The 14039-nt window shown below is 51.8% G+C and overlaps 1 protein-coding gene and 1 pseudogene across 1 annotated transcript; one reads left to right on the forward strand and one right to left on the reverse strand.

Moving 5' to 3' along the window:
- Nucleotides 1-637: 637 nt before the first annotated feature.
- Nucleotides 638-13924, reverse strand: Cyba (cytochrome b-245 alpha chain). The gene is made up of 6 exons (XM_048437449.3): nucleotides 13570-13924; nucleotides 7620-7689; nucleotides 7175-7249; nucleotides 6914-6997; nucleotides 6322-6403; nucleotides 638-940 (listed from the first exon to the last, which is right to left on the reverse strand). Exons 1-6 carry the CDS (start codon nucleotides 13625-13627, stop codon nucleotides 731-733), a joined length of 579 nt encoding a protein of 192 aa, XP_048293406.1. The 5' UTR covers nucleotides 13628-13924; the 3' UTR covers nucleotides 638-730.
- LOC148118545 (Nuclear RNase P) lies at nucleotides 3997-4186 on the forward strand (annotated as a pseudogene).
- Nucleotides 13925-14039: the final 115 nt, after the last annotated feature.

A 14039-nucleotide genomic window follows, 5' to 3' on the forward strand; every position in this document is an offset into this window, starting at 1 on the left:
TACTAAAGCCCCAGCTTCCTTTCCTAAGGTGTGTGTGTTGAGAAGGTGCTGCTGGGAGAGGGGCTTCAATACAACATGTACAGCACATTAGGCCTGGGTCTCCACCTCTCTACAGGAGGTCACTGCTGCCCTGGGCAGGGATAGGCTTTTCCTCACACTCGTATTGTGCTCCCCACTCTTTATTATTCCTTTGGCCATTTGGGGAGACTTCCCCACCTGACGTTAATCCCCAGGAACACCCCTCTGCATCAAGACAGTCAGGCAGTCATTGCCATAATAGGCCTTCCCAGCATAACCCTGCCAGGTCCCTCTCTAGGAGAGACCCAGGGCTGTGAGGCCAGACTGGAGACTTAGACTCCACCCTAGAGCCAGGAGTCGCCAGGATGGTAGTCTGGACTCTGGACCCATTGGATGCCTTGGGTGAAGGGGACTGGGAACTAGTGGCTCACACTATGGGAAGACCTGGACTAGGCTCAGGGTCCCACATGTAAGCATGGGCCCCACTCAGGGTCCACTGGGAAGTTGTCAGGCCTTCCCTGACTGGCCTTCAGGTTGCCAGACAGGACAGGGTGCATGTCAGATCTGGTGCCAACCGTCACCCCTCTCCCACCATCACAGGAAGAACCACTTGTCCACACCAGCTTTTCACTGTTTATTAGAGTAGGCATCACCACTTCCTGGTGGCACCTCCGGGAACACTCAAGCAGGAACTGCAGGCTGCCACGGAAGGTCACACCACCTCATCTGTCACTGGAATTGGGTTGACCTGGGGGCCTCCAGCCGTGCCCACCTCCTCCTCACCCACACTTGGCTTCTTGCGGACCTCCACTGGTGGCCGGGGTGGGGGGTTGGTGGGTGGCTGCTTGATGGTGCCTCCGACCTGGGGCCGCTCCTTGGGTTTGGGCTCAATGGGGGTCCATTGCTCACCCCGGATGGCTGCCTGAGGGACAGAGAGGGACAGTGTTATGCTTCAAGCTGCCGGCTGTCACAAGGGACTTTACGTGGACATGGATCTTAATCCCTAAGCAAGTTACACAGTGAGGACCTGGGACTGCCTGCCACCAAGTTATGTGGCCATTCCAGGAGGGTCCCGCAGCGGAGAGAGCATATAGAACACTCCCAGAAACACTTGCCGGTACAAATTCTATGACCCACACAGCTCCCAGGTCCCCTCCAAGAGATACCTGCATGCGCTAAGGCCTCCCCAAGGGTGTCAAGCACTCTGTAGGAAGCAGGTAGTGCTGGGTGCTAAAGAACACAGGCAGAGAACTCGCTTAAACAGCGCTGCCACCCCCACCCCGCATGCACTTCCGCAGCAGCCGCTTCGGTGCGTCTGGGAGTGTGCACCTAATTCAGTATCCCACACGGCACCCCTTAGTGTTCAGGAGGCAAAGGCAGGCAGATCTCTGTGAGTGCGAGGCCAGCCTGGTCTACAGAGCAAGTCCAGGACAGCCAGGGCTACACAAAGAAAACCCTGTCTCGAAAAACAAAACGAAATAAAAGCAAAAGCAATAAATATAGTATCCCATAATGCTTGAGAGATGGAAACTGTAGCACACAAATACCTGTGGCTACACCTTCTAACACCTGTGCTACACCTTCTAACACCCGTGCTACACCTTCTAACACCTGGGGCTACACCTTCTAACACCTGTGCTACACCTTCTAACACCTGGGGCTACACCTTCTAACACCTGTGCTACACCTTCTAACACCTGTGCTACACCTTCTAACACCTGGGGCTACACCTTCTAACCAACAAGCTAGAACATTCTACATAGAATATAAGAATGAAGTTGGCAGAAAAGAATCAGAAAGATATCTATATGATCTCAAAAAGGAGGGGGAAAAGACTTTTAATGAACACAAGCTAAGCTAGGCAAAGTAGCACATATCTGTCAGGCAGCATGAGGCAAGAGGACCAGGAGCTCAAGGTCGTCTCCAACTACATAGCAAGTCTCAGGCCAGTTGGCTATATGAAACCCTCTCTTTCTCTCAAAATAGGTAGAAGATAGATAGATAGATAGATAGATAGATAGATAGATAGATAGATAGATAATAGGCAGATAGATAAATGTTTCTGAGTCATGAATCCCTGGGAAGTGCACTTGACACAGCCCCAAACTCGGGCAGGCTTTGATGAGCAATGGGCCCACATTGAGGCTGGGAAGTAGGACTTGACCAGCCACACGGCCTCTCTGAGTTGTCTTTATCCACCTGCTGGGCAGAGCTATAATGCAGCCTGGTGTAGGAGGTTCTTCTGGTCATGTGTTGCTTTTATTGGTTAAATGAGTAAAGAAACTGCTTTGGCCCTGATAGAGCAGAACTTAGGTAGGCGGAGAAGACAAAACTGAATGCTGGGAAGAAGGGCAGAGTGAAAGATGCCATGGCTCTCCTGCCTGAGACGGATGCTGGTTAGAATCTTGCCGGTAAGTCACAGTCACATGGCGTTACACAGATTAATAAAAATGGGTTAAATTAAGATGTATGAATTAGCCAATAGAAAACTAGAGCTAATGGGCCAAGCAATGTTTCAATGAATACAGTTTCTTCTTTAAAAAAAAATTTATTTATTTTATCTGTGTGTATGCCTGCAGGTCAGAAGAGGGCACCAGACCCCATTACACGAGGTTGTGAGCCACCATGTGGTTGCTGGGAATTGAACTCAGGACCTTTGGAAGAGCAGGCAATGTTCTTAACTGTTGGGAGCCACCTGGAGGCACAGGTGGTCCTGCAGTTTGGAGGTAGCCACGTGGGGCTGAGCACCCCTGCCTGCACCCTTGCTTGCACATGCTCAGACCAGCAGAATGGCATTAACCAATCAGGACAGCGTTCAAGCCGCTCCACCGTTTAAAAGCAACTGCCTCGGGGCCCAACGCTCTCTCTCTAAGCTTTCTCTCGTCCCTGCTCTATCGTCCCTTCCCCCAATTTTCCTCAAGGGAATGCTCCAAATAAAGATGTGACCAGAGAAGGAATTCTCGTTTTTGGTGGGGTTCATTCCTGCTGGACAGGATGGCGCCCCGCAACTGGTGCTCGAAACTCCGGGACGCTGAGGGACCCTGACAACTACGCCGGGGGACCCTGAGAAAGCCCGGGAGAAAAAGCCAAGATCAGACACCAGCACAGAGAGCCTTGAATTTCAGAACTCTGAGAACATGGAGCGGTGAGTGACGTCGGTTGAAATCCCCAGAAAGGGGAGGAAAAGAAATGTAAAAAGGAATTTCAAAGGATAGGCCTAAATAGAAAAGAAAATACAAAAAAAAAAAAAAAAAAAAAAATCAAAGTTAAGGTATCTGAAAGAAGGTACAGAAAGCAACGGGGAAGAAAAATCCCTTAAGTTCAGTGCAGGAGGAAAAAACAACAGCAAAAAGGGCGAGGTTTACGGTTGGGAGATCCGCGGCTTCCTCCGTGCGTACTCGCTGATAAGAGACTTGGAGGCAACAGTCTCGTAGGGAGGCGAACTTGATCACTGCCTTCCCTGTTCTTAAAGAGCCACAGAGCTTTTGGAGGTGATTTTCGCCTAATTTTGATAAGAGAGCTCAGTCTCTGGCTCTCACGTACAAAAAACTTTAATTTTTGACTGAGAAAGACAAGCTGCTTGATCGTGCTGAGAGTGCTGGCGGCAGCCGGCCCGCCTTTGAGCGGTATTGCCTGATTAAAAACACGGAAGTGGGCCAGGCACGGTGGTGCACACCTGTAATCCCAGCTACTCAGGAGGGAGACGCAAAATTGCACTCTCCAGTGCTAGCTCGTTCGGGAGGCGTGGCCATGCTAACCAGTTGCTGGCGGGAAATTTGCTGGAGTCCGCAGAGGCCTGCGAATAGCCAGGTCGCGGGCAGGCTAAAGTCCGTGTGACATCAGAGGCTATATGTCCCGGCCTTCTGGCGGGGCTATGGTTTTTGGAGGACTTTTTCAGCACCTGAGCGGACTCGCCTGACTGAGGCGGAAGCTGCGTGGTGAGCAGCGGCGCCATAGAAGGCAGAGAGGAGCTGAATCGGCTCTGCGGAAAAACTGTGTTTCCATAGCAACATGGGCGAGCGGGGAGGTGAGTTCCCAGAGAACGGGGCTCTGCGCGCGGGCGGACCGGGCAGGAGAAGCCCCTCCACGGGTGGGCGGATGCCCCCCCTCGCCGGAGCTTGAAAAAGACTCACAGCCGGTGGTGCGAGTTCATTGCCTGAGGTGAAACGGCGAGCCCGCGCACGGCCCGGGGCGGGGCCATGCGGAGCGCGCCACATTGGGCCTCAGAGGCGGAGCTATGGCAGCCGCCGCCGTCTGCTGCCGCCGCCGTCCGCTGCCGCCGCCCTCAGCCAAGGTCGCTAAGAATTCAGTCAGATAAAAACATTTGTCGCCAAAAATTCAGTCAGATAAAAACATTTATCCCCCAAACAACGTCCCTTCGTCAGCAGGAAGTAGCCAGATCGATGGTCTACGTCCATTCTCCCTCAAAGAACTGGTCCTAATTATCATAATAAAGGCGCGTCAACCTGGTTATCATTACCTATTGCCCCTGGCAACGGGTGAAATAAACAATGTTACCTAGAGGTTTTTTCCATCTGAATGGGGGGGCTGGAGAGATGGCTCAGCGGTTAAAAGCATTGCCTGCTCTTCCAAAGGTCCTGAGTTCAATTCCAGCAAATACACTTCGCTTAAAGTTTAAGATCTCTAGGGAAGATGCCAGGAGGATAGTAAAAGCCTGTCCCTCCTGCGTGACCATGTTACATCCCCCACATATTGGGGTAAATCCCAGGGGGTTAAAGCCAAACTCACTCTGGCAAATGGATGTGACTCACATCTCGGAGTTTGGCAGACAAAAGTATGTTCATGTGTCGGTGGACACATGCTCTGGAATAATTCATGCCACCCCACTGGCAGGGGAAAAGGTAACTCATGTAAAAATGCATTGCTTAGAGGCCTGGGCAGCTTGGGGAAAGCCAAGTCGTTTAAAAACCGACAATGGCCCAGCATATGCCTCACAGGGCTTTAAAGCCTTTTGCAAGCAATTACAAGTTGAACATACCACTGGCCTACCATACAATCCTCAAAGCCAGGGTATCGTAGAAAGAGCAAATAGAAATTTAAAGGAAATTTTGCGAAAGCAAAAAGGGGGAATAGCTGTAGCAGCTTCCCCCAGAGAAAGGATTTCTCTTGCACTCTTTACACTTAATTTTTTAATCCAAAATATTGCTGGAAAAACAGCAGCAGACAGGCATGCCCTGTTTGAAAGCTCTACAGAGCGAGATTTGGTCATGTGGAAGGATGTATTGATTAATAAATGGTGTGGACCGGATCAGGTAATTACCAGATCCAGGGGAGCAATTTGCATTTTCCCTCAGAATCGTGAAGATCCAATCTGGGTGCCAACGAGACTGACAAGAGAAATAAAGAAGAAAGACGACCCAGTGGATGCTGAGTGTCCTGCTGTGGAAGATTCATGCAGAGGCAGCAGAGATGACCTTCTGGGCGGTGCCAAGAGCAGCTGTTTCACAACATCGACTTGAGCAACACCCTGTGCAACCTCTCATCTCTTAACAATTTTCTGACTGACTCTATTTTGCCTTTCTCCCTCCTTGGGGATGGGTGGGAGCAGAGATATCCTTGGCATGCTGTGTATAGGTGGAAGTGCTGTATGTCCTTGATTGGTGTGCTACCTGCTAGCCCAAGTAAGGTGGGGACCAGATTGGAAAATAGTTTTGCCTTATTGCTCTTAAAGACAATAATTAGGGGGAGATGTTGGGAGCCACCTGGAGGCACAGGTGGTCCTGCAGTTTGGAGGTAGCCACGTGGGGCTGAGCACCCCTGCCTGCACCCTTGCTTGCACATGCTCAGACCAGCAGAATGGCATTAACCAATCAGGACAGCGTTCAAGCCGCTCCACCGTTTAAAAGCAACTGCCTCGGGGCCCAACGCTCTCTCTCTAAGCTTTCTCTCGTCCCTGCTCTATCGTCCCTTCCCCCAATTTTCCTCAAGGGAATGCTCCAAATAAAGATGTGACCAGAGAAGGAATTCTCGTTTTTGGTGGGGTTCATTCCTGCTGGACAGGATGGCGCCCCGCACTTAACCACTGAGCCATCTCTCCAGCCTCCATGAATACAGTTTCTGTGTGGTTATTTCGGGTGTAAGCTAGCCGGGCAGCCAGAACAAAGGGCCCCTCTCTCCTTGTAACAGCAGCCTCAACAGGAAGTGTCCAGGATACACCAGATGTGTATGCATCAGCCGAAGCTGATGTGAGCAAGGAAGCTGTCCTGAGGACCAAGAACACCATAGACATGGGAGCAGGGGTGGGGTGTGGAGGAGACTTTACTATAGAGGGCAGCCACTTACCAGCAGGTAGATCACACTGGCAATGACCAAGCAGACAGTCCCCAAGATAGTAGCCAGCAGGAAGCCTGCAGGTACTGACAGCCTTGAGGGGTAACAGAAGGAAGGGGAGAGACAACAGTCAGGGGGGGTCTTGAGCTCTTGGCTGTAAGGTCTCAGAGGAAGATGTCATCCTCAGGGCACTAGACTGAGCAGAGGCCAGCTCTGCCCAGGTCCAGCTTGGCATAAAATGTTCTCTGTGGTGATTTAAGGCCCAGCTACTGTGTAGGGGAAAAGGCCTAAGCTGGAGAGCAGTGTCATGGGTGTGTTCCAGTACAGGCTTAGCAAAGACCATGAAAAACGGCAGGTGTAACAGACCCACAGAAATCCACCCAGCGTCCAACTGCTGGGTTCGGTGTGCACCGCAGGGCAGCTGAGGGATGCAGGTTTGGGACCTTCTGCCCTCTCTAAAAACTTGACTTTTCTGTCTGGACAAACATCGATGAGGAAGGGGCGGGGCTGAGCCATAATCTCCCATCCAGGCTACAGATCCATGGGGTGCCTCCTTCTAGTCTCCTGTTGCCCAGGGCATTGGCGGGGGTGGGGAGGGACTCACAGGAAGTGGAGGACAGCCCGGACGTAGTAATTCCTCGTAAGGGGTCCAAATAGCTTTACCACAGCAGTCAGGTACTTCTGTCCACTAGACGTAGAGGGAGGACAGAGGTCAGGGGGTCAGCATCAGTCACAATCAGGACCCTTGTCCCTCCCTATCCATCCCCTTCCAGGGTCCTGGGTCCTTGATCCAGTAGCTGGGCAGGTGTTGGGCTGGAAGCTCCCGACAAGGCAGGCCCAGGCCTCTCAGGCGGGGATGACTTACCACCGCTCCATGGTGGAACCCTTTTTCCTCTTCCCTCGAGGGTACTCCAACAGACAGATGAGCACACCTGCAGCGCTGTGGTGGTGTTAAGGAAAGCCATGCTTGCCCTAAGCTAGTGTGCACTTCAGGTAAATGGAGGCACAGTCGTTGGCCCATCCCCCCATTCTCCCACCTCGTCTGTTCTCAGGTTCTGGTCAGAGGGCCCATTGTCCAGCAAGGTAAGGAGGAGGCAAGAGACTCTATTCAAAGACTTGGGATCATGGGCCTCAGCTCCATGTCTGCCTGAACCCATTCTGTGCCCTTTGGCAAGCTGTCTTGGCTTCTAAAACTGCAGACAGAGCCGGTTCTGCTTCCTGAGGCTGTGGCCAAACAAGATAGTTGTAGTGCCGCTGGCCCGGGAAGCAGTGGTATCACCACACCGTCCTGGTCCCCAGGAGAAGGATACATAGAGTAGGCACCGAAGTACCACTGTGTGAAGTGCCCAGCTGTGGCCACGATGCCCCCTGTGATGAGGACTAGGAAGGAGGGAGAAGGTTAGGAGGTGGCCCCTGCGGCAGGCATGAGCCAGCTTGAGCTTGCCCCTGGGCTAGGACCTCCTCCAATTCTCTGCCCATTGGGGCAAGGCACTGCCCCAAGAGGAAATGCCTGGATTGCAGGGTGTGCAGGGGGCAGAGAGGACGCTCGGCGATGTGGCCAGGGCGAGTTGAACTTGCAGGTGGCAGTCTTGCCTCAGCTCCTGGTAGCTGTCTAGTGCTTACAACCTTGTGTGCCTGACAGTTACTGCCCCTTCTTTTCAGCTGCGGTGTTTCTTGGTCCTTTTGTAAGCAGCACATACCTGGGTTTCACCCCAACAAAACAAGAAAACCGAAAAACCTGCACAGGGTTGTGCCACAATCGCACGGCCCCACACACGGCATGTCAGTCAGCTAGCCCATTCAAGACTACGTTATGGAATACACAAGTGTGAAGCTTAGCTCTCCGAAGGAAACATGACTTACAACTGCCCTCATTTCAGCAAGCTCTTGTGTCTGTGTCTTTAGCTCAGATGAAGTTGAACTGACGGGCTCTGTAAATAATTAGCAGCTCACTCTTCCTTTGCTGTTGTTTTTGAGAAACAGGACAGGCTGGCTGGTCTGGAATTCCCGAGCCCCCTCTTCTGTGGCTGCATTGTAGCATGGATCACCACATTCCACTGCTTACTTTTCTTCCTGTTTTCTTTTAGTTTTTCAAGACAGGGTTTCTCTGTGTAGCCCTGGCTGGCCTGGAACTCACTCTGTAGATCAGGCTGGCCTCGAACTCACAGGGACCAACCCACCTCTCCCTCTGAATGCTGGGATTAAAGGTGTGTGCCACCACCACCTGGCATAATTTTGTTTGTTTGCTTTCTTACCTTTTTTTTTTTTTTAATTGATCGTTTCTCTAATCCCTGAATCAACCACGATTTACTGGTTTATCTGTCTGTATTTGGGATATTTGGAGGCGTCTAGTCTATAGCTATGATGGATAAGGTGATGTGGCTATGCTTTTATTTTTTTTTAACCATTCGTAAGAGTGAATTTAAGATATTTTATGGGGTTGGCAAGATGATGGAGCGAGTAACAACACTTGCCACCAAGCCTGATTCATCCTGATGACAGGACCCACGGAGCAGCAGAACCGACTAAGTTGTACTTTACCTCCGTGTGTCTACTGTCTCAGCATGGTGGTGCCCAACTGTCCTGGCAATGCTTAAACTGGACATGATGGGCTTGTGTGCAATCCCAGCACTTGGGAGGTGGAGGCAAAAAGACCGTGAGTTCAAAGCCAGCCTCACTTACACAGTACATCCCAGGATCCGCTGGGATGCATGAGACCCTGGAATACTGGCCCTTGCAAGGTGGATGCAGGAAGGCCAGGAATTCACAGTCATCATCTTTTGCTACACAGTGAGTCTGCAACCAGCTTGAAACCCGGTCTCAAAAGAAACAAATAAGAAAAAGGCAGGACCCTGCTGTAGGTTTAGAAAGATGAGTGATACACGAAGCCTAAGAAACTTAAGATCTTGACTCCATGAGGGCACGAGAGATGCTCAGGGTCAAAGAGCACTGATTGCTCTTCTGAAGTATCATCTTCAGCTAGGTGTGGCCACACCTGCTATCCCAACACTCTTGAAACTAAGACAGAAGGATCATAGATTTCAAAAAATAAGCAAAAACTGTTTTTTTCTTTTTTCTTTGTATTCTAGAAGCTTGCAGTAAGCTTTACTCAGACTTTTTTAGAAAGTAATTTTAGCGAGCATTTTTCTTTTTCTCTTCTTTTCGTTTTTGTTTTTTGTTTGTTTGTTTTTTGTTGTTGTTGTTGTTTTTGAGACAGGGTTTCACTGCAGTTTTGGAGCCTGTCCTGGAACTAGCTGTTGTATACAGGCTGACCTTGAACTCACAAGAGATCCACCTGCCTCTGACTCCTGAGTGCTGGGATTAAAGGCGTGCACCACCACCGCCTGGCCCTTAGCAAGCCTTTTTCAAAGGTAGTGATGTGTAGTTTCCAACTGAGATACACACATCCAGGTCTTTCTATTTCCTGTCCTAATATTTGAAAATAAATTCTCCCAGATATTCAAGGCTCCTTACTGCAAAACTCTTCCTAGCCACGGGTGAACTTTCACTGTCTGACTTTTTACTCATCTGGTGGTTCCCATCCTCTCTTCAGGGCCGCTCCTTCTCCGGATTCAGCCTCTCTCTTGCTGAGACACATCTGTCAGTCATCCATGCACTGAGGTTGTGTTAGCTGACACTCAGTAGGTTAGTGCAAGGGGAGAGGGTAACCCTTTTCTCAGCACCCGAGACACCATTACACACTGTCTCCTGGTGCCTAGGATACATTACATGCTGTCTCCTGGCACCTGGCACCTATGACATCATTACACAGTGTCTTCTGGTGCCTATGACATCATTACACACTGTCTTCTGGAGCCTATGACATCATTACACACTGTCTTCTGGAGCCTATGACATCATTACACACTGTCTCCTGGCACCTATGACATCGTTACACACTGTCTCTAGCATCTATGACATCATTACACACGGTCTTCTGGTATCTGTGGTTGATCTGAGAACTCTATAAACTCATATTAACCCATGTTTTTGTTTCTTGTCTAATTTCAATGTATTCAAGAAGAAATTTGTTTTCATTAGCTCTGAAAGTGATTTCTTGCTCTCTTAGGCCCAAAGTCATTTCTGGGAAATGTCTGCCCAACCTCCAGACTCCCTCCCCCACACCATGGACACTCTCTTGTGGAACTTCAGTGTGTCACATGTTCACTTCCTGCACAACGTATAACACAACTTCTGTGTAGAAATCCCCATATTGGTGTGGCTCCTCCCAGCTTCCTTCTGCTTCCTTCTTTGGGGCTGTGCACCCTCTGGGTGTCCACGGCGCCAAGACTCGATCTGTGTGCATCTGTAGACAGCACACGGGGGTTCACCCTCTCAAATCCAGCGGGCCATTCATTTCTCTCCTTTGGCATTCAAGGGACACTTTCCCGCCTTCCAGTGGGACCAGCGCCCCTGCCCTGTGGGTGCCCTGCCCTGTGGGTGCTGACTCCTCAGAGGGTTCACTTCCTCAAACAGTGAGCTAATGTGAGCTCACGCCCGTAGGCTGTGCATCCCTCAGCAGCCCCGCTGAAGGCTTCTCCCTCCAATCAGAATTCTCCAGCTTCTGCATCTGTGGCTGAGGGCAACCTCACTCCAGCAGCCTGCACAGGCCCAGATCTCAGGTGTTGCCTGCTCCTGATGTTTCCCAGCTGACCCCTGGCAGCAACGGCTCATGGCAGCTGCAAGGATATAAGTCCTGTGTGAGTCTTGCTTGGGTGCTGACTCCTGCCTTCTCCGGCACAGAGACCCTGGGACGGCCTCAGGAAGAGTCGCTGTATTGTCCTGGGCATCTGCAGCCTTCAGGCCCCTCTCCCAACCTTCAGAGAACCCCGGTTTATTCTTCTGCTTGGCTTATAGCTCAGCTACATATTAACTTTCCTGCTTTGCTGGTCAGCACTAAGGGTGTGCTCTGCTGGAGGGGAGGGTCTTCCGGTCACACATTTACTCAGCCTGCCATCCACGAGCCCTTAGAGTGTCATTGTCCATTCTGAGCTCCTGTTCTGCTGTCACCATTAGTGGGAGGGGACATCCTCTATCCACCAGGGAGACCCAAGGACACATTCTTTTTTCTTTTTCTTTTTCTTGGTTTTTCGAGACAGGGTTTCTCTATGTGGCTTTGGAGCCTGTCCTGGAACTCCCATGTAGACCTTCTGTGTAGGCCTTAAATTCAGAGATCCACCTGCCTCTGCCTCTCAAGTGCTGGGATTAAAGGTGTGCATCACCACCGCCCGGCCCAAGGACTCATTTTTAAACCCAACCAAGAACAACAACCGTGTCCAGGACTCTGAAATAACCCAAAGACCAAAGCCCCATGGTCTGGTAAGACAGCGGCACACTTTAACAGAAGGCCCTGATCCCAGGGATCAGGCTACATGAGGTTAAACGTCTCCGAGCAGGCGACACTGAGCCCAGAGGAGAGGAGAGAGGTGTCAGTTAGCTCTGGGGGCTGCAGCAGCAGCAGTTTGTACAAAGCCCTGTCGCACATTCAGGAAACTCAGAGGCAGAAAAGAAACTGTATGGCAAGGAAAGCAGGAGCGCTCCCAGGAGGAAGATGGGGCTCCAGCAGCCAGAAAGAGGTCCTGAGATGGAGCCAGGTGATTATGTGGGAAAACAGATAGGATTTTCTGTGATTTCAAAATAAAACAAAAAAGGAAATGACCACCAAAACCACCCAGGCGGCGGTGGCGCAAGCCTTTTATCCTAGTACTTGGGAGGTCACCCTGGCCTATAGAGTAAGTTCCAGGACACCAGAGTTGTTACACAGAGAAACCCTGTCTCAAAAGCAAAATAAACCCACAAACAAACAACCTGGGAGAGATGGCTCAGTGGTTTAAGAGTGGGCACCACTCTTACAGAGGACCTGAGTTCGGTTCCTAGCACCCACATCAGCAGCTCAGAGCCACCTGTAACTCCAGCCCCAGGCAATCCAGTACCCTCCGAGTCTTTGTCTGTGAGCACCTGCAATCATTCCCATGCCCATACACAGACACACATGCATACTACATATAGTAAAATGTAAAACAAAGAAAAGTGTGTTCCTGTTGGTTGGACCCAGACTGTCCAGAACACTCCCACGGTGGCTGGACTTTCCAGAAACAAGGAAAATCAGAGGAAGTCCGACTTGAGGGAGAAAGTGGTCACAGCCAGTAACTTCTCTACATCTCCACTGTCTCTAACGGACACAGGAGAGTTGTGTCACCCTGGGCTCTGTGGGGCCCTGTTAGCTGAGGCCATATACAGAGGTCTTCCTTACACAGCACAGGCAGACAGGACATGGTAGCTCACAGGAGTGGCTAGCATTCACCGGAGAGCCTGGGTCTTCCCACTGGGGCTGTGTCCCTGCAGTGTTCAGGGGACACAGTCCACCACCGGCAGGCAGGTGGGAAATGCAGAGGAAGGAAGATGGGTCCCAACTGGTCCACCACTCTCAAAGGGCTTCAACTTCAAAGCCTCTCACCCCAGGAGGGAGCTTCCCATGTGGCCTGGGGGCGCCTTCTCCATCACCCTCCCTAGGCATCAGTTCCCAGTGAGTGTAGGTGGGTCTGGGTCCCCACCCCTGGCCTTGCAGGTGTTTCCTGGCTAGCTTTGGCTTTGAGACGGGTGTCTGCAGTTTCTTTTAGTCTCAGGCCTGATGCTCCTGGTCTGGTCTACTAGGTTCCTTCCCGGGTCTAGTGAAGTCAGGAGTCCCATTACCCCTTGGCAGACTTCCCAGGCTATCCGGATAGTTTGAGCCACAGCAAACGACATTCTGACCAAAACCAAGAGTCCAGCACCTTAGCCCTGGGCTAAGATCACTCGGAGTGGTGTCCCCACTCCTGTGAAAAGTTGCTGCACACACTCTGCTTGTGGGATGGAACTGACTGCTTCTCCAGGATATCAGCTCCTATCCCAAGCCCTCCAGGAGAAGATGGAGCCCTAGCGACCCCCAAAACCAGAGCCCCGACTCCAGGAATGGGCTATACACAGAAGAGGGTCTTCCGGCGGGGTTTTCTAACCGGGCGGGGGAACCACCGGTCTAATGCCTCTTCCCCAGCTACAAGCAACTTCCTCCTCCGAAGTCTCAGCGCAGACAGAGCAGGGTTCAGGGCGGGGTCGCAAAGCAAGCAGTAGGGCAAGGCAAGCAGCGGCCACCGCCCGCTCTGAGCCCCTGGGCCCCAGCAGCCTGCGCAGGGAGGTCCCCAGCGCCAACCCGAACCCTGCTTCTCCCGAGGCGCCCCAGGGGTCCTGACCGGCCCTCTGCCAGAAGCCCGCCTCACTCACTCAGGCCAGATGCCAGCGCCTGCTCGTTGGCCCACATGGCCCACTCGATCTGCCCCATGGTGAGGACACTGAACACGCAGCGCTTGGGTCCAATTCCGCAGCTCACTGCAAGTCTTCACCGACCGGCCCGCCTCCTGCTCAGGCTCCGCCCCTTCGGGCTGTGCCCTAAGGCCTCCTTTGCGCCTGAGTGGGTGGGACAGCCTCCCTGCTTCCCTCTAGCTGGAATGTGCCCCGCCTACTTAGGTCTTGCCTGTGACTTGTGACTGTACCCCCAGCTCCTAGGACCCCTGGAGTAAGTCACTTCAGTCCGCTGGCTCCTATGCTTATCAGACAAAGGCAGGTCCGAAAGGAAGAGGCTACTTCCGACCTACTATGAGCCAAGGCAGGTGTGGCCTGGATCACATGACTAAGTGGAGGGAGGGGGACTTGATATGTAAGGCTGGGAAAACCCAGAAAGTCGGGCACAGCTG

Source organism: Myodes glareolus, chromosome 22, assembly GCF_982192425.1.
Source record: "Myodes glareolus chromosome 22, mMyoGla1.1, whole genome shotgun sequence".
Lineage (NCBI taxonomy): Eukaryota > Metazoa > Chordata > Mammalia > Rodentia > Cricetidae > Myodes > Myodes glareolus.